At 37.0% G+C, this 19,377-nt stretch overlaps 1 protein-coding gene across 8 annotated transcripts in view; it reads right to left on the bottom strand.

Annotated features, from left to right (window-relative positions):
- The window catches only part of PPP1R13B (protein phosphatase 1 regulatory subunit 13B), a 79,074-nt gene that overhangs the window by 1,699 nt on the left and 57,998 nt on the right, over positions 1-19,377 (bottom strand). For 5 of the 8 annotated variants that reach the window (XM_057365703.1, XM_057365701.1, XM_057365708.1 and 2 more), the window contains 13 exons: positions 16,589-16,690; positions 15,402-15,576; positions 14,829-15,025; positions 12,890-13,054; positions 11,921-12,101; positions 10,056-10,211; positions 7,157-7,326; positions 5,787-6,288; positions 4,502-5,268; positions 2,813-2,950; positions 2,602-2,735; positions 1,719-1,885; positions 724-923 (listed from right to left, as the gene is read on the bottom strand). In XM_057365703.1, coding sequence (XP_057221686.1) covers positions 724-923; positions 1,719-1,885; positions 2,602-2,735; positions 2,813-2,950; positions 4,502-5,268; positions 5,787-6,288; positions 7,157-7,326; positions 10,056-10,211; positions 11,921-12,101; positions 12,890-13,054; positions 14,829-15,025; positions 15,402-15,576; positions 16,589-16,690 — 3,054 coding nt within the window. The remainder of the gene's footprint in view (positions 1-723; positions 924-1,718; positions 1,886-2,601; positions 2,736-2,812; positions 2,951-4,501; positions 5,269-5,786; positions 6,289-7,156; positions 7,327-10,055; positions 10,212-11,920; positions 12,102-12,889; positions 13,055-14,828; positions 15,026-15,401; positions 15,577-16,588; positions 16,691-19,377) is intronic. The other 3 variants (XM_057365702.1, XM_057365704.1, XM_057365705.1) reach the window with 3 other exon arrangements.

Raw genomic sequence — 19,377 nt, 5'->3', positions numbered from 1 at the left:
AACAAGAAGCAGGATGAAAAGGGCTGATTTACTCCTGCCAATGGCAGCAACATGGCTGCTCTGAAAATGACGTGGTGCATTTAGCTCAAGATCCAGAATAGACAAAGGATGCTTTTACGTAAGTACAAAAATTCCCTGTTGAGCACTCAAGAGAGCCTATTTCCTGCTCTGCAAGGTTCTCTTATGCATTTTGTCCTCAGTAGCTCTCTACTTAGTCACCTTACATTCCTGGCCTCTCCWGACAACAGTGTTCCATCTGTCTGAGAGCAGCATAAATGATGTGCCCACAACTGTCATCTTCAAGACTCTTTTCTGTTATAAACTCAGACATACCTATGTTCTTATACTGTGCCAGGTATTAAAAACCTTCCCACAGAACATTCTGGGACAAGGCTTCAAGCTGCCTCATAGAGCCACCATGTTTTCCATAAGGGCTCTGTATTTTAGCCAAATCTTACTAAAGAATAAAGCATAAACTGTCTTAAATATATTAAATATACTAACTTGCCCAATGAGAACCTGCACTAATCTCTAACAGTAGCTGCTCCTGTTTAAAATGGCACAGAGGGCAGAGAGAATAAGGATATTTTGCTTTACAGCACTTTATAGTGCTGTGTCTGGATGGTGCACAGAGGGATTCTGACCAAAGATCCATCTTGTGTTCCTTCTGCAGGTGCATGTGAAAAATAGAAGGGAGTGGAGGGTAACTGAGACAGAGCTTACCCCGAGGAGGTTTTTAGGCACATAGCCTTCCTTGTCRTTGAGGCGGGCCCACCACCACTCTGTTTCGTTGTCATCCTTGCGCCTCAGAATGGTGATGGCATCGCCCTCATGGAATGACAGCTCGTCATTGTTCTGGGCTTCATAATCCCACAGAGCGTACACCACCCCTTTGTTCATCACTCCCAGCTTCTCCTGCACTCCTGTTAACAACACCAGATGGTAAAATAGCCTCTTTTTCCCCTCTGAGATTTGTACTGTTGACACAGTATGGCCCAAATATTAGTCTCTTGTTAATAAYATTCCATGAACAGTTTTCAGCACTTCCAAGATGAAATGCTGTCAGAAATTTAACTGCATGATAAAACCCAATCTTTCAGAGTATTTACAGCATGAGGTTTTTCTCTTTATTATAGATGCAATGGAAACTGCTTCCTACAGCAGGCCTATGACAGGGACACTTGAGGCTTTTGGAACTCACACAACATCAGATACACAGAGCTGTAATGAAGCTGAAATCCTCTGATAGAAATAAAAAATATGTCTGCTTCATCAAGGTGCTTTTCTTGCAAAATATATCTTAGTAACTAAGCACATTCTGTAAGTTAATTATTCATAATGTGTACTTCTTTCTTTGTGTGATCTGTTAGAAATTTGTGCATCTGGAAGTTGGGAGTCTCTCTGTCAAAATACTTGACAACTCACTGTCACTGTCAAAACCTTCCTGTAGAAGCATTTCCTTGAAATAWAGCCAAATTAAAACTTTAAAAATCCTAACATTTGAAGGAGCCTGTGAAACATTTCAAAAACCAGAAAGACTAAGACCAACATCACAGTGAAAAGATGATTCTGGTTTTATCACTTTGAAAGCACATGGACATGAWGGGCCATATCATCCAGTCTGGGGCCTAAGCAGATGTTTCACAGAGATCGGAGGGACAAATCAGGATGAATGTTAGGAAAAGTTAAAGAGCTTGTAAGGCAGTGTCACAGCTTACCATACAAAAACTGGGAACACTGAATATAACCTTCTTCCATCTCCTCACACTTGTCTGCAGCAGTTTCTATATCGCTTATAGTTGAWGCAAAAATAGCTGCCCCAGATTCAACCAGTAGTTTACAGAGATGAACACTATTGCAAGAAGCCGCACAATGCAAGGGTGTCCTGAAATAAAGTAAAAAAATATGCATGCGAAAAAATAAGCTTCCATCAATCCTAACTTTTGTCTTGCCATCTAGAGCCTGTTTATTTTAAGAGAAAATTGTTCTTTATGCTTATAGTATGCRTATGCATTGTCCAAAACCTGTTAAGCAGCTGGGGTGGATTTCAGGATTTATCTGACTCAGTAAAGCCAAGCATTATAAAACAGGTGATAGCAAAACTAATAATTTTCACAGCTTACAAAGCTGTTGGGTGTAAAAGAATGTYTTCCAAAACAAGGAAACCTGAAAGGTAAAACAAAGGTGAGGATTCACATTCCCCCCCTCCCCCAACACTTGAGGAATGTTACAGCTACCCACAAAGAAAGAGTACTCAAGAACATCATCTGTGGTGGGATTTATGATGATGAAACTTAACAAATGACAGAAGTTCATTTGCTTATCTACAGCTTAATTATTTCAGTATCTGAACAAGAATTGCAGCTCTACCACTAATTAAAGCCAAACTGGAATTTAATTTATGGTTAAGTGTGTTTGCTTGGGAGCTGAACACACTGTAAGCTTGCATGTGCATTCATATCTACCTAGAGCTTAGAGAATGCTCATTTGCTGGGGATAAAGGGAAAGGAAATGGTTCCCAAAACAGGTCCCAACTAAGTTTTGAATGTGCATCTGAACAGTGTTTCTCCCAGATACTAAAAAAAAATTCTTGACACTTACCAGCCATCACTATCTGCTGCATTTACATTTACWCCAAAATCGAGTAGGAACTTCACAATGTGGTGATGACCAGCACACACTGCATTATGCAAAGGTGTAATTCCTTCATCATTTGGCTTACTGGGATCATCAACCTGTTGAAAAYATAAAATAGTTCAGCACTTTCTTTTCCCTGAATACTGAACAATGTTGCCATTATTTAATAGCTTACCTCATATATAATTCGTTGTACCAAATCAAATTCCCCCTCCAAAGAAGCATCTAGGAGGAGAGCCAAGGGATTGAACTTCACTCTCAAACCATGGCCTGTTCTTTCTGAATTGGGTTTCTTCAAGTTGGTACGTTTTGTCTGAGTAGAGATGAAGGTTGGAAGGCATAATTTTAGGTTGTACAAGTATAAAGATGATTCACTTATAAATCTCATCTTCCTTAAATGATATTTAGAACTATGCAACCATTTATAAGTCTCTAAGTAAAAGGCTTGATATACTATTACACTTTATGCAGTTAAAAATGAAGAAGCAAGCCAATATAGTTTCAAAGCTTCTAATTAAAGATAGTGTGTACAAAGAATGAAGTACTTAAGTCAGTGTTTTAAGCATAATCTTCTTAATTGTATCTAATATAAACTGTGGATCTAATRTTACTGGTGAATTATCTGAGACACTGTGAAAWCTTTTGCTTAGCCTGGAAAGCACCACATAATTAAGCCAGAGTCTATACTTARAGGAATCAATGCCTTGAATTAGCAKAAGTCTCTGCTGTAGGTCAGGCYTGACAAGTTGGGRATTTTATTRTAGGAWYGAAAAGTACAGATCATGAAGTTATTYTACGTGACATTCTAGCAGGTGTTATCAGAAACAGCATTTTCAAGATSTGAAGCACATTTAAATGTGTTTTGAGAATATTTTGAATCCCTTATATGTGTCCTTGTCACTTTCTGAGGAAAATGTAATCTATTATTAACTACAGCTTTTATGGRATGTTTTTAGTCTCTAGCTCTGTAAGATCTGTTTTCACTTAYAGTCCTATATAGTATGGCTATTTCAGTTTGGAAAATAAACCCTTCACAGTATGAATAATATTAGTTGCTAGTGTATTCCATTCTCCCACAAGTATCCTGGCCCATATGCTCATGGAAAACCCCATCAAGCCTTATGCACACCACAGTCACAGAGGAAGGTTCCTACCTGAATCAAAAAGTGGAGATGAACCTTGGTTTCAAAGAGTGAGTGATATCACAACAACAAAGAATAAAATCCATTTTTTTCTGTATTTTTCAATTCTCCAAATGTGGTACATTTTGGTAATGGCAAGTTTTTAAAAGATTTTTGTGCAGCTGGAGGACGGACTTTGGAAGCAATTCAAGCTATGCAACAAGCCCATTAGAAGAACATTTTTGCTATCACAAGCCAGCTGTGCTGCTGCTGGAGTTAGCCCTGGTCTATCTCTCTGCTGAGAGGGTAAAAGGAGTGCATTTTCCCCTGAMCAGCTATTTCAGCTCACCTGCAAATTAAAAAGCTTCCCACTGACATAGCTTACCCTTAGTTTCCCACAAATAGTTATCTTTCAAGGCCTGGACAAATTATTAAAAAAAATAAAAATTAATGGAATCTCAAATTCCAGAATTAGTTCTACAACAAGAACATTCAAAAAGTTGCAAAGTCTAAAAAACGTCCTGTTACCTGTTCACATATTTTCCTTATTAATCAGCTACAGTAGTAAAGAAACTTATCAATCCATTAGAATTCTCCCTGGAACTCCCCTGATTTTCTTTTCTTTTAGTATCATGAGACTTCAAGTGCAAAGACACCACAGAGCAGAAGCTTATATTGCAGTTATGCTTAACACACAGCCAACTCTGTCATTCACAAACCTGTTCTTAAGCTTTATTACTTACTGGAGGAAGTGGAGGAGGAAGAGCAGGTGGCAAAGGAGCTTCATCTTCTGCTGGAGAACTGACCTCTGGCGTGGGACTGGGGGACTGCTCAGTGGAAGGAACTATAGCAAGATTGTTGTTGTTGTCTTCAGTTGTGTCAGGCGTTTGATTTGTGGTTTCAGTGCTTATCAGCTCYTCGGTGGCAGGAGAAGGTAACTCATTATCATTGGCATCTGACGAAGGGGGTGGTTCATCAGGGACAGGAACTGTAGGTGGCACGGGGATTGGTTCCTCAATATTGCCATTGGTGCTGGCATTCCCATTATCAACRTCAGCTAAGTTGCCTATGAAGTCCTGTGGATTGCTTGGCTGATAAAAGGGAGCGCCTTCTATTCCTCCAGCCAGGGTATTAAAGCGCTGATACAATAACTTTTGTATATTTGGTCCACTCGGGCCCTCTGGCTCAGTGATGGAGCTGCGTTTCTTCAAGGGCCTCGGAGCATTGGCCAGTTTTCTCCTCAGAGCCTCGAGGTCAGCATCGCTCTGATACCGCAGCGGCGAGTGAACAATTGGGGTGAGCTTAGTAGGACTGAGAGGGCGGGGGATGTTTTCCACATTGCTGTTTTCACTGGGTGGYGGAGCATTTTCCAGCTCTTGTTCTTTTTCACAGACCTCAGTCTGAGGCTGAGATGGTGGCTGTGAGGGAGACTGGGCAGGCAAAGAGCCRTGAAGGAATGGCAAGGGTGAGGGAGAGGTTGAACCAGACTGTAATACAGGCTTTCCATAAACTGAAGAAAAGAAAGATGAAAACAGTGAAGAACTGTTCTCAAATTGCATAATAAAATATTTATAAATAAACTGTTGCTACTTGTTTGACACTAATACAGAAAGAAAAAAAGACACTGTTCTGGGGACTATCAAAACAGAAATAAATACTTACCTGTTGGCGATGCTGATGCTTCTTGCAATTAAAAGCTACAAGCATCATCTGGAATGCTTTTCCTCTTTAATGAGGAAAACAGAGGAGAAAAACACTCTTTCTTCAACTTATTTATCAAAGTACTAGTAAAGCATCCAGGCTATATTGTTCCAATTTCATCTTGTTATAAAATAAAAGGTAAATCAATGCATACTTAGTGATAACCTCAAAAATATATGGAATGACTTTTCTGCTATAGTGCATACGGCAAAGTAACTTTCCTCACAGATTTAGGCAAGTTTTCCGAACTGATATGGGAAACAAATTAAGCTAAACAAGTAGATCTTAATGTATTTCAAAGAAAAAGAAAACGCAAAATAATTTTACCTGCTTTTACTGACTTATTTAAGGTATTGTACACAGCTTGTTGGTAATTCTTTGGTGGTGTTGCTTGCTGAAGATACACTGAGTAGATGGAACTGGAGTTCACTGTCTGTGGCCCTTTTCTGGGAGACTGAGGTCTGGATCCTTTATCAGCAAGAAAAGGCCTGATTGCCACAGTCAAAGGTAGTTCTGGCCTGCCCTCTCCTCCTGGGAACAAGGGGGGACCAGAGGGTTGATACGTGGGGCTGGGGGGAACAGAAATTCTCTGCTGGATCTGCTGTGAAGAGCTGGGCTGGTGCACATTGCTGGGCGGCGGCAGCGGAACCGGCCTTTGCCGATTTGCTATACTGGTGCCAGGTCTGGGCAGGCTGCCATCCTTCCTTCTTTCTAGAGAGTTTGTAGAACCTGTTCCTAAGGGAACTGGGCTTGGATAGGTCCCATAGTTCTGAGGCAACTGCTTGCTTACACCAGGAACTGTTGGTGGCACCTTCCCCAGGTCAAGACCCTGTGTAAGAACAATAAAAAGTATATACTATTTAATTAAATAAAGTACTTGTGAGCAAGAATATTCCTCTTTCAAAATACCATACTAGCAATCTTGTGGGACAGCAAAGGAGTCAACATGAACAATTTGTGTTCCTTTATCACTAGATATGATTCTACCTGAGTTTATCACAGRATCTCATCATACCTCAGACAGAGGCCACTGTTTAAAGGCACCTTCAGCTGTGACACATTCATATCAATTCAAAACTATCTGCATACATGCAAAGCCTGAATAACTTGTTTTAGGTTCTCAATCTCAGTATCTATTTGATAACATACTTGACAACATATACTGTCAAGTATACTGTTTATCRAAACAATTTAAAGACCAAGTCCTTATTCTTCAAAGATAATAGTCTTAAAGAATTCATAAAGTGCAAGCACAATAGTGCACATGACACCATAGTGGACTCACTTAAGGATGGATTTAATGACCTCTTTTGTGAGATTTTTATAAGAAAAAGAGGACATTGTGAAAGTAATAGTCTATGAAAAGGAAAGAGACTAACAAAGACATGAATCAGAAAAACATGAAGGAGGTGAGAAAGGATTAAGAGAAGCAAAGAGAAAAGAAGAGACTAGTATGTAAAAGAACAGGAAGGAATACAAACTACTGAAGTTGAAACAAACTCACACATTTTAATGTGACAGAAGAAAGGACAGAAAGGAACAGAAGAAACACAAAGGTAATTTCCTTGATGACTTTTTAAATAAACAGCAGCAGGGAAACGGAATGTGTATCTAATTGAAGCGAGTTCAGCCACAAAAGCTAAAGGTTCATAATTTTAGCAAAGCAGATCTATAAATATATCACAGATGAAACCCACCAGCTTATCAGTACTTCCTAATACTGAAGTTGGCAAAGGCTGGCTGGATATAGTTCCTTGTTTTAAAGCAGTATCCATGCTTGACTCTTTCCAGTCTGTGTTGGAGATCTGAGGGGGTTTTACCACGGGGGCTGAGTTCTGTTTAAGTATTGGCCAATTTCCATCATTAGCTTGAAAACAGACAAAAATACTAGATTTAAGATAATCCATACTCGCATTACAAACAAACAAAACAACTGGAAATAAAACAGCTTAGATTACAGCAGGATTAGTTATAYTCTAGAAGTGAGAAAAATCATTATTAATGTTTGATTCAGAAATCAATACTGAAAGGTAAATCACCACATAGAATGTGCTGTTCACTACCCTTTAACATTCAAATTGTATTGAAAATTTCTATAGAAAAAATATGATTAAAATTTTAGCTTGAGTGTCACATGTTCTGCTAATAGAAGGCAAACAAAGTCAGAGGAAAAATCCTTACAGAAACACTTCATCAACACAATTCTTTGGGTACTATCCAGAGACACCGTCAAATTATGCTAAATGTTAAGTCTACGTAAGCCCCGAGTGGACTTACTCCAAATTTAAACTATGGTTACTGGATTCACTCACCCATAACAGGATGTAAAACTCCCTTCAACAGCAGGGTGGAACAAAAGCACACATTCCTTTGCTGGAAGTAGTGGTTAACTCACCTTTTGTTTTTCCCAACATGCTTAGTTGATCAGAATTGCCCCAGAGATTTAATATTAAATAAATTTATAAAGCCAGTTGACAACTTCAAATCACAGTRTCAAGACACAATTCATGGGCTTTTATGATCATCATACACAAAAAAATCATGCATAGCTGTACATAAATTGAGGCAACAAATCCTTAATGAAGTCCTGGATGCACTGATATGCTACTTTATTAACTGCGTGAGACTATTTAGTAAGCAAAAGAGTTTAAGTAGCAGCCTAATAATTAGATATGGTTTATGTAACTAAATATATCCCACTTTAGATCCTAATGGTTTGATTTGCCTTTAAAAGATCAAACTTCAGGCATCTCTTCCTGTAAGGAGACCAGAGATTATTTCTCCATCCCTATAACTTGTAATGGTTGTAGTGGAGCACTTAAATCAGTAAAGACAATATGTAACATGTAATTGACTTTCCTACAGGATAAGAGCTAAAACGGAGGGGGGTTGTGCATGTGTGGAGATTCAGTGAGATTTCTGGACTCTACAGTAATACAACACCAAATGAAAATCAGGTATTTMGAGGCCAAGTTTCCTATTTCTGTTCTAAGCCTCTAGAAAACASAATTAGCAGGACTATTTCTAGAATTCTGTGTCTAGTATAGTGGATATTCTCAAAATAAGCTGCATAGAAACATTCTAATGACAGTGAATTTTCCATCACCACTCTACTTTCTGTCTATAAGCCTTCCCTTCTTTGTTGAGTATCTCATACAGGATTAACACTAACATATTTTTTCACTGAGAATACAGTATATAGTCCAGAAACCACTTTTCACACTTGCAAACTGCCAGGAAATAATGTGGCACAGCTCTAATATTAGCAATATCCAAGAACTAAAAATGTTGTGGGTTTTGTTATTGTTTCTAATCATCAGGTTATCAAGAGTGAGATCAAAAATGTGTCTAAACACCTGGTCCCTAATTAGCAAATTTCCCAAGTATGCACAGAATTCATGTTTATTGTATAAARTACTTAAAACATTCTGTACCTCCAGTAAGGTTACGGTTCAGTCAAACCTTTGTTTTGAAGATCAGTAAAAGCTGTTATAATTGATTCATGCTAAGTATGAAAGCATCTGGATCTGTAAGTTTAGTAATGAAGCAAGCACTTACAGAAACARCAGCAAAAGATATGACAAATTTAAATATCTTACCTGCAAATTCAACCCACACTCTTCTATTAGAAAGACAGATACACAAAAACTTATTGTAATCAGCACATTTATCCCCAGATTCTGAAGTAACAGACTGGAAGTAAATTCAGACTCTCTCTCCTCTCCTAACTTACACTGTGAAGGTAGAGAGTCACCAGCATAGGTTGTCCAGAGAAGCTGTGGCTGTGCCATCYCTGGAGTTGATGTTCAAGGCCAGGCTGGATGAGGCTTTGAGCAACCTGGTCTAGGGGGATCTGATGGCAACACCCCCCTGATGAGCCCTCCCAGCTCCTGCTCTCAGCCACCCCAYAGCCATTTCAACCAAGTGGCTCCATCTTCCCCTCCCAATGCATCCTCTTGCCTGTGCCTGTACACATAACACCCCGAGTATTTYAGCTCTCACCAGGCCACTGTGCATTTACATAGATAAGACGGTGACAACACAGACACAACAGTTTTTGTGCATTTCCTCTGGCTTTACCTATATTTTTTGTCGGGCTGGATCCAGGATACTTACTATAGCAACTGAAGCACACTCCAAGTCCAATGGAAGGCAGCAAGATTCTGGCTATTGACTTGGATTGAGTGAGCTTTTATCCCAACTCTGGGGACAGTGCTACATGGAAACCCGTTTCCCACAAAGTGACTCAGATTAAACCTGTATTTTATACATCTATCCAATCTGAGATATACTAATACATGTTACAGTGATTACCAGAAATTTCTAACATTTTGAAAAATTTGAGGTTTTTCAGTGAAGAAAACTCATCCCAGGTACACTACTCCGGTACTMCTGGGATGAATTTGCTGCAAATCTGTTTCCTTCAAAGATGAAAAGCAACTTCTCAACCATTTTACATTTCAACAGCATCTTCTAMACGCCAGACCACAACACAAGTTCTAAAGATGCTGTTTAATATGCATCTGTGTGCAAGAGCTCAGATGACCATATTAAATACTGAGTTCTTAGCTAGCCAGAGATCTTCTACGGACTCACAGTGCTGGGTGTCAAACAGAGTAGGTGCCAGGCGGATGACATTGTGAACAGCAGACTGAAGAGAAGTGGGAGGTGACAGAATAGGATCCACTATTATGTCTAAATCAGAAACCTTCCAGGTGTCTGGAGATTTTTTCACACACCCACAGTCTGTTTCTATCGGACACACCAAGGCAGATCCAGTTACACAGAAAAAGAAAGAAAAAAAGTGGTGGGAAAATTATAACAATGACAATGGAGAAAATTAGAACAGGAACACTCAGATAATGAGAAATAAAAGCATGACAGTTGAAATAAATTCTCAATTTCTTTTCTTCCTGGGAGCATATAAGCTTCTCCTTACATAAATCTATTTTACAGAACTTCATTCAAGCACCTTCAGAATAATGAATACAAAGTCAGTCCTAAGGCAGAAGAATTACTTTTATGATATTAAAAATTGTTAGGTAGGCCTAGAAGTGGGTATATATATTTTGGGAGGTTGATATCAAAAAATTGTGATTATTKGTTGGGAAATTTAGAAGTTAGGAACTGTCCTTTTCCATATGYGGAAGAAAGATCCACAAATCTGAAAACAAAACTTGCAAATCTGTACCTTCACCCCACAATTAAGTTATTTCATATTCTTGACACTCTTCCCTAAAACCACAGTGATAGGGTTTGTACAGATTTTKAATACTTTTAGCTGATAAAGGTATTGCTAAATCACTAATATCACACTAATAACCGATGGGAAAGATTGGGATCTTTTCCTTAACTCCTGTTTGGCCAGTTTTACTTTCTGACCTTGGGGTTTTTGAGGGGCCATTTGTGACATTCTTTCCTACAGAGAGGTTCAGATTGTCTTCCCTCCATCTCTTCCTTYCCATCTGGAAAGCATGCTGCAAATTTTGCTGGAATATTCAGTTTTAARTACTTCAATGTATGTCAATATTGCAGGAGCTTTGATCTCCTAATCATTCCTTATCCCATTTTTGATCTCTCCAAGGAAACCAGGTAAAATATGTCCTGTGGTTAGACCGATGGGATTATGAATTTTCATTTGTATTATGCATATTTTCTTMGCTTATTATTTCTTAAGAATTCTGATTTTCCAAGATACAGGCAGACAGGTGAGATTTGCTAGAATTGAGAACTTAAGGCACAAATATAACTTGATTCCTTCAGCCTCCAACACCAATTAAATAATCCTATTTTATACTGTATATGGAACTATTAATGATGGGAGACATGGGAGCCAATATCAGACACAAAGTTCTGGGGATTACTCTGGAGGGGTAGCTTTTTCTGGAGAGGCAGAAACAATTAAACAGCATCAATGTTAAGGTAATTCCATTTCAGAAACGCTTCCAGGACCACAAATTCCCATATCTCAGATGGAGCAAAAACCTCCCATAGCTTTATTCTATTTTCCTATTTAGTCTCCTTCTGAGAAGTAATATTGCTATTATTATTTACTCACTAGCTTTGTTTTACTTGACAAAAAGCAGTACACTGTAACTAGTTACTTATAACACAGTTTTCCACAAAGTTGATTTCATTATTTTATTCAAACACAYGAACTAATTTGAATAAGCTATTAAAGACACAACACAGAATCCGTGAAGAACATGTGCTCCTTTTAGGGATGTACCAGTAAAATTTCAAAGAAAACACTAAATCTCCTAAGGAAAATTCAGTGAAAGAGGCAAAAATGCTATTTATCAAATGACTGATGTCCAATTCACGCAGCAATATTAACACACCTGAAACTTGCCTCTTCCACTACAGAAATTAGGCCAACATTGGATTTCCTAAGATTACTTATTTTCTTTATAGCCCCTTTTCAAACTGTATGTATTAACAAACATCACACAAGTACTTACCAGATTTTGATCTTCCATGTGTTGAGTTAGGAGCAATGGTGAGAGACTGTGGCTTAACTGGATCTACTGGTACAGCGTAAGTGCCAGCACTTGGAACTTGGATGTAAGGTCCTACTGCTGCCACCCTTCCCGAAGCACTCAGGGATGACTGGGGCGATGAAGTTCCATTAATACGATTCAACTGAAAATGATCAGACAAATTGAAACGTGAATGTCCCTTTAWTAGAGACCTTTCTGCATTAATAGGGGCTTCTAAATTATYTASAACCATGCACTGTAGCTAGGACACMWTAATAATTAACTTAAACTCCATGCTTCTACAAAAAGAGGRAAAAAAAAGCAGTAGAAAGCAAACTTTATTCCTTWATCAACACCTCAAAAATTAATTTCTTAGTCACAGCACATACATCTCTTGCAGATACCTTTGTCTCTTTAAGGTCTCTTTCATTGTGCCTTTGTCAAGCAAATGGTCTAAAATGAGTTCTTATATTATCAAATATGTATGGGTTGGGTTTTTAAATCAATACCTCCAGCTAGYAATATGGAAATCCAGAACTCATCTCTAAAATACTTCTGAAGTTCCAGACAACTATTAAGCCTAACTTTATCAAATATGGATACATTTTTAATCCATTTTCTTACAGGAAGACCAGTATTTTTTAAGACCCAAATTTTTAATGCATTCATGCTTTGAAACATAGCACATAGTCATACTATCCTTCCTAGAAATATATGCTCCTCTGATTTTTAATACAGTATTGCCTGTGCCATAAAAAAAAATAAAAAGAAACATGTTCTGTCATTTTGGATATCTATGAGGAACCTCAGAATAGTTTTAAGAAACCTGCTACTTTTATCATAGGTTTTTATATGTAACCGTATTACTTGACTGGGAAAAAGTGAGATTCTATGTAGTTTTTMTAGGCCCTTGATAAACTGAAGTGTGGCCCTTTTAACAGTTTATCTTACAGGAATGTTTTCTTTTTGACGTGCCTCAACTTTTTTCTTGTACAGTCGCTCGCGCAGCTCGTTGATTCTCTTGTCCATCATAGCCACCTCCATATTGCGTTTGTTTAGGAGCTCTTTCTGCTGCTGGAGCTTGGAGTTCTGCTCCTGGTTAAGCCTGTTACGGATCTTCAAAAAGAAAAAAAAAATCAGAAAATAAAAACCCACTTGTCAGGACAGTTCTTGTTCTGTCCCTTGGCAAGTTGGTTTTTAATACAGTGCTAAAAAAMCCAAAGCAACTTGGATCAGCAACTTGTTCTGATGTCTCTAATTTACGCTTGTACACATCCTGTCAAGTTAGCATTTGCAATATGAACAACTCTTACAAGAAAACAGTGAGAGAATATCCTAAAAGCCTAGTGTATGTATATTAAATACACACAGACTGCATGCCATTTATAGAAAATGGATTGAGGAATAAGGCATAAAGACATTTCAGAACTGAATTCTACTGTCAAGAACTAAATCATAGAAAATATTTGTTAAAAGTTATGCTTGTACAAGACAGTTTGTCTATCACAAAAACTAAGTGATACAAAACTTGTAACAGAAATTATGCTATTGATTCTGTTTCCAGTTCCACATGAAACTTCCTGATGTCTAGAACGGGGGTGAACTGAACTGCTAGAGCAAAGATTGGGCACAGATTTTCCTCTCTGTGTGGGCATTAAACTGAAAGCTTCACAGCAGTTTTCCAGTAGATTATGAGGTGGATTACCTTAATGGTTTAAATCAACCATGACACTCTTTATAATTATTTCTCTTGCTTTGCCACTGGCATTTTTTCATACCTTCAATAACTCAGACCTTGTCTCCGTGTTCCAATTTTCACGGTAAAGTTACAAGCAAAAAACACCTGAGGCAAATTTAAGTCTTGATAAACACATATGGGATCATTGTGAAGCACAAGAAAGAAATCTTTATCTTTGAGCATCTTTGCACTTAGAAATACTCAAAGGCAGATATGCCTTGTATAAATGGGAAAGGGGGAAAAAGAGAGAAAAAGGACCCTTATTCCTAGTGCATGGAAACATGATACATCAATTTGTATGTTGTATTGCTCATCTAAATAAATGAGACTAATTTTGAAATTTAAATTTGTTCAAAAATATTAAACATATTGGAGCTGTTACCTTGATCACAATAAAGTACATGAGTAAAAAAGAAAAGCCCTCAAAATCCTAATACATTAGCACCCAAATTGGACAAAATTTCAAAGTAAATTGAATATTTAATTACTATTGTGAGAACTACACTCTAGCTTGAACTATCTTCTTGGAGCAGATATATGGTATTGATGCAGGGAATACATATATATACAATATATATAATACAATATATTCACAATATTCGTGTGAATACACTGCAGCTATGTTGCACTATACAGTGCAGCTTGTATTTTTTATTATTCTATTAAAATGTATTATTTTTAATTCTTATGTATTTTGTTTATTTACACCACACAATATAACTATATTTTCACAACACACTTTTTGTTTTAATTACAGTCATGTCTCCAAGTTAAGATGACATCTGAGTGAGCTTGCTATACCTAGTTCAGTGCAAAATAGAAAAGTATCAAAATWAATTTTACAAAGATTTTTTTCAGAGAGATTAGAACAAATAGTAAATTAGGTGGGCATTCAGTATTTCAGYATTAGGGGCTGAGAAATGCCCTTCAAAACACCTGAACACTTTGTATCATTACGTGTGTAGGAAACAAAATAGTTTTTTAAAGCTAATGAAGTTCTTTCTGGAAAAAAAGGTTACATGCCAACTACAACCTCACACATTACCAGCATTCAAAGAAACGACGTTCATGAGATGTAACAGAACCAAATTGCCATAATACAACTTCTAAAAACTACAGTTGTAATTCAAATAGCATCTTTTTGTTACTTACCTGTAGCTCTTGATACAACTTCTTTAATTCTACTGCTGCAGGCCCTGTCATTTGTCCATTGTAAGACTGAAACCCATTCAGTTTCCCTTTCCTTAAATCCTCCAGTTGCTGAGTAAGTTGATCCACTTTTAACACTGCAGCCTGCAGCTCCTGCTGCTTTTCCTGGAACATGGCACTTATATGCTCAATTTCAGTTGCTAAAATTAACAAGATAAAAATAACAAAAAAAACAATTAAATAAAGCAAAGTTATGAATTTTTTAGTTCTACAATTATTAATAAATACACCACATTAGCTTTGCATCTAGTATATATATGCACACATAAAATATCTGTATTGCAAATTTGCTAATAGYCATAATATTYCCCAATAGTTAGAGAATAGATTTATTCTGACTTTGACTACACAAAACTAATAAAAAGTTMTGTCACGTACAAATTTCATGGAAACTCCCATAAGACAAAAACCATTCTATCTGAAAACCTGCTTCAATGCTATACTGACTTACAATATAGCATTATTTGCCAGTCATGCAGTGAACAGTAAATGAAATAAATTAAGAATTCCACATACACAGATTGCCATTCATCATCTTGCTGTAGTCTACTTGTCCTCTCATGGCACGGATTTTTTTCAGCTTTGTCTCTTGGGTTTCAACACGTTCTTTAAGCTTTTGAAGCTTTTCACTCTCAGAAACAGACTGCTGCTGACGACGTTCTTGCTGCTTCAGGTAACGCAAACGTTGTTCCTGACAAAAGGAGGTTTTAAACAAGAGGTACTGGTTACCCATTTATCTAAAAAAAAAATCCCCACATTAACTTAGAAAAACCTATCACTTKGATCAGGTGTTCTACTTCCACAAAGAAGAAAAGGTTGTATTTCATTAAAATATGTGCCAGACCTAGAAAACATTCAGTTAAAAAATCTGTTTTAGAGAAGAGATTCAAGATATTTTTAGACCAAAAAAAATGTATTTACATAGATATGCAAATACAGCCCTAGTCTGAACACTCATTCAMATACATCTGTGTTGCTTCCTCTGGCATTTGTCTTCTGACACTACTAACAGTTTTCTTGCTGTTGGCAAAATAAATTTCCAGCACTGTTATCCAGCTTCCCAAAKATAACAAAATATGTCCAACAGACCATTTTAAACAAGATGACCTGCTGTAAGATCAYGTTCCTGTTCTAAACAATAGTTCTTCTGCTGGGTACAGGAGAAAAATTTTTTAAAAAAATATTAATTCCATCAAGAAAGAACAGCAGAATCAATAGGTTGACTCCTAGGTACTCCAAGCATTGAAGGCATACTGTATATTACAATACTTCAAACAACATCAACAACAATGTCAAAACCATTAAATCCCCTACCCACTCTGCAAACATATTTAGATTCTTCAATCTCTGAGACTTGGAAATGTAATACATGAATAGTTAAGAACTGGGCATATTCTCATCTCATACCACTATCACTGTACTGGAATGAATGAGCTACTAAAGATGAGCATGGAGTCRATCCAGTTCTGCTACAGATCATGAAGGGGGCCACACAAGAGAGATAAATTAACCTTAGAACTATTTTTATAAAGATACATGACATAGGTTTTTATAGTAGTATTTATACTGAAAGACTGCGTATTGCCTAGGTTAAGATTATTCTGGTAAAATGATGAAATGACTTGGTGTGTTTTTCTCTATCCATGAAACTTTGCCTGCATATGTTGGGAAAAAAAAAAAAAAGATCTGTATATAATTATTACCTTAGCAACCAACATTTGCTGCTGATTTTCAATCTGCTGCTGTTGTCGGGCAGCCATATCTTGCAGTTCAGAAAGAGTGAGCTCAACTCGTGGATTCCCAACCTGAAGAACAGAAAATGTCACATGAATGCGTATTAGGCCATTCTGGCCAGACAAGCTAAACCCCCACTCCTCAGAGGAAGGTTAAATGCTCCTCCCAAGTCCTCAGAGTAATGGTGGGCATCTGTGAAAGAGTGAGGAACATCAGAGCAGAAAAGAGGGACGCAGACCATGCAGAGAGGCAGAAAAAGCAAAAAGTGGAAAAGTGGATGGAGAGGAAAACACTAAGAGACAAAACAAACAAGAAAAGAAAAAAGAGCCCTTATCCTGCATTTAACACCTCTCTGTTTAGATGTTTGATGGCACTGGCATAAGAAGGCAGTACAAGAATCTGAAGCTGCTTTTCTTTCCTAATATTTTCAGCATAACTGCCTTGGCAGCTTAAACTGCTGGTTCACACTATTCACCTAGCACAGGGTAATACCACATGAGAACCCTTAGATAAAGGGTCACTAAGCTCACATCTGAAGATTATGAAAATTCAGTTAATATTGGGACCATTTAGGTTATGGATCTGTGAAAAAGTCTGTACAAGYGAAGCAAAGTAAAGCTGATCCCCTTTAGTTAAGTAAGTGGCTATGACTTTGAATGAAATGCAAAATTTTAGCAAAATTTTTTCTCACTCATTTTGCACTTSAAAACTAACACAGTCTACAAAATTAGGAGAGATACAGTTGATGAAAATTCTTTAAAATTCATRCAATGTGTGTGACCAAATCTCATGTGTTTTAAAAAACGAATGCAATGCTTCAGTATATCCACAGTTCTATCAACAAACACAATTTASAGGTATACATGAAATTACTTCAACCACACTTCTTTGTATGCAATCTCACGAATGAGAGTGCAATGTACCAAGAAAAATTCCAGAATCTGACACTTGCTACTCAGAAATCCAAACCCCATAACCTCACAAGTGCAGGGTTTAACCACAACTTCAGAATTTACACAGAAAGAAAATACCAGTCTTTGAAAAATTATGCTGCAAAATTCCAAATAGCCCAACATCTGTTTCAAAGTATTTACATGCAATTCAATCAATTTATTGGATCAATATAAGAGCTAGACTACTACACTCTAATAATGCAGTAAATAATGGAGGTTTTCACCAAATTACATGAGTACACCATTGGTAAACCAAGTAAAAATTACATAATTTGCTACTCCCAATATAGTCAATACTGCTGAAAAAGAAAAGATATTTAAATATTTTGGATATATTGATAAACAAAACTGTTTTAAATGCTTATAAAATTGAGTAAGATTTGAACATTTTACAGACACACAGAAAAAAAAATATACCAAAACATTGCCCCCATTGCCCAAAATTGATCACACATCAAATTATAGATCTGATCACACCTGATCCCACAGGAAAACTGATTTAGCCGCCCTGCTTTTTGTGCCCATCCTCCTGATGGCCAGTGATGTATCTCCTGCTAATAGTCATAATATTTCCCAATAGTTAGAGAATAGATTTATTCTGACTTTGACTATACAAAACTAAAAAGTCCTTGTATTTCACTCTAAGAAACATCTTGTTGACACCACCGTGTCRGAGGCACTTTGAATGGCTTTTTTCATATTTCTACATCAAACTCCCATGTAAGTAAGTATCAGTTCTCCAACCAATGCACAATATAGAACTGTTTCTTTAAGCTTCATTTAGGAAAGGAAAATACTATTTGTTTTAAAGTAACTGATTTTTTTCTACCTAAATTAGTATTTCTTGTTGCTGCATATAATTCTTCAAGAGATACATCTCAAGGTCAATCATAAAAATKAGCCAGATTTGGATCACTGACTTTTAAAGCTGCTGCATCTTGAACACATGATACAGACACATCAGCTAAARTATTTAGATAAAGTTATCGTTTGAACATTTCCCACTGAATAAATAATGAAGTGAAATTACAATTCTTACAAGAAACAACTGAAATTCCTTTTACTAGTCAACAACAATGAAAAATTTTTATAGTACAGAAGTAATTAAAAGAGGTGAAGTCCACTCCAGACACTAATTTTCTATTTCAACACAGGGAAAAAAATAGAACCTACTAGTGTGTACTTCTTTTATTAGCATGACTTATGCAGMATCCTTTCCAATATTCTTTCAGACCAAGTGGCCACTGAGAAAGACATTTTATTATTAATTACTGACTGAAAGGCACTAATTAGCTAAGAAAGTAAGGAAGCTTCTCCAAGTGCCATCCACAAAACAAAATGTACTACTTGCGACAAGAAAAMAACACAGAAAACCAGATGCTGCTCCCAAAACATGTTCAGGCTCTGCTGACTTCAGTTGGCATGAGCAATTGGCAGAAAAAAAAAAAATCTCTACATCTGTTTCTACTGGGTTCTGCAGGCAATTCCTATAAGGCRCTCAGAATGGCATGAAGGCTTGTTAAATCTTGTTAAAAATATATCCAGACTCAAAAAGTGTTATCTGTATAGGGGTTGTGTACATTTCAAAGTAAAAAARCCATTTCACCACGTGAAAATTAAAGATTTTCTAAATGGGTAAGGTAACCTGGAATGCACAATGACTATAAGAAAGTGGTTTGTAAAAGCACCAGAAACAAACAAAAAAAAACCCCAACCCATTTTAAAAATCCAAGAGCTCAGAATTTTTACTGCTTTAAAAGGCATATTTGAAAGTGTCTCTCATAATGACCGGCAAAAGTACTGTA

Source organism: Malurus melanocephalus, unplaced genomic scaffold (genome assembly GCF_030028575.1).
Source record: "Malurus melanocephalus ecotype Western Australia unplaced genomic scaffold, MMel_1.1 scaffold_57, whole genome shotgun sequence".
NCBI classification, from domain to species: Eukaryota; Metazoa; Chordata; class Aves; order Passeriformes; family Maluridae; genus Malurus; species Malurus melanocephalus.
This window is presented reverse-complemented; position numbering and strand designations above follow the sequence as displayed.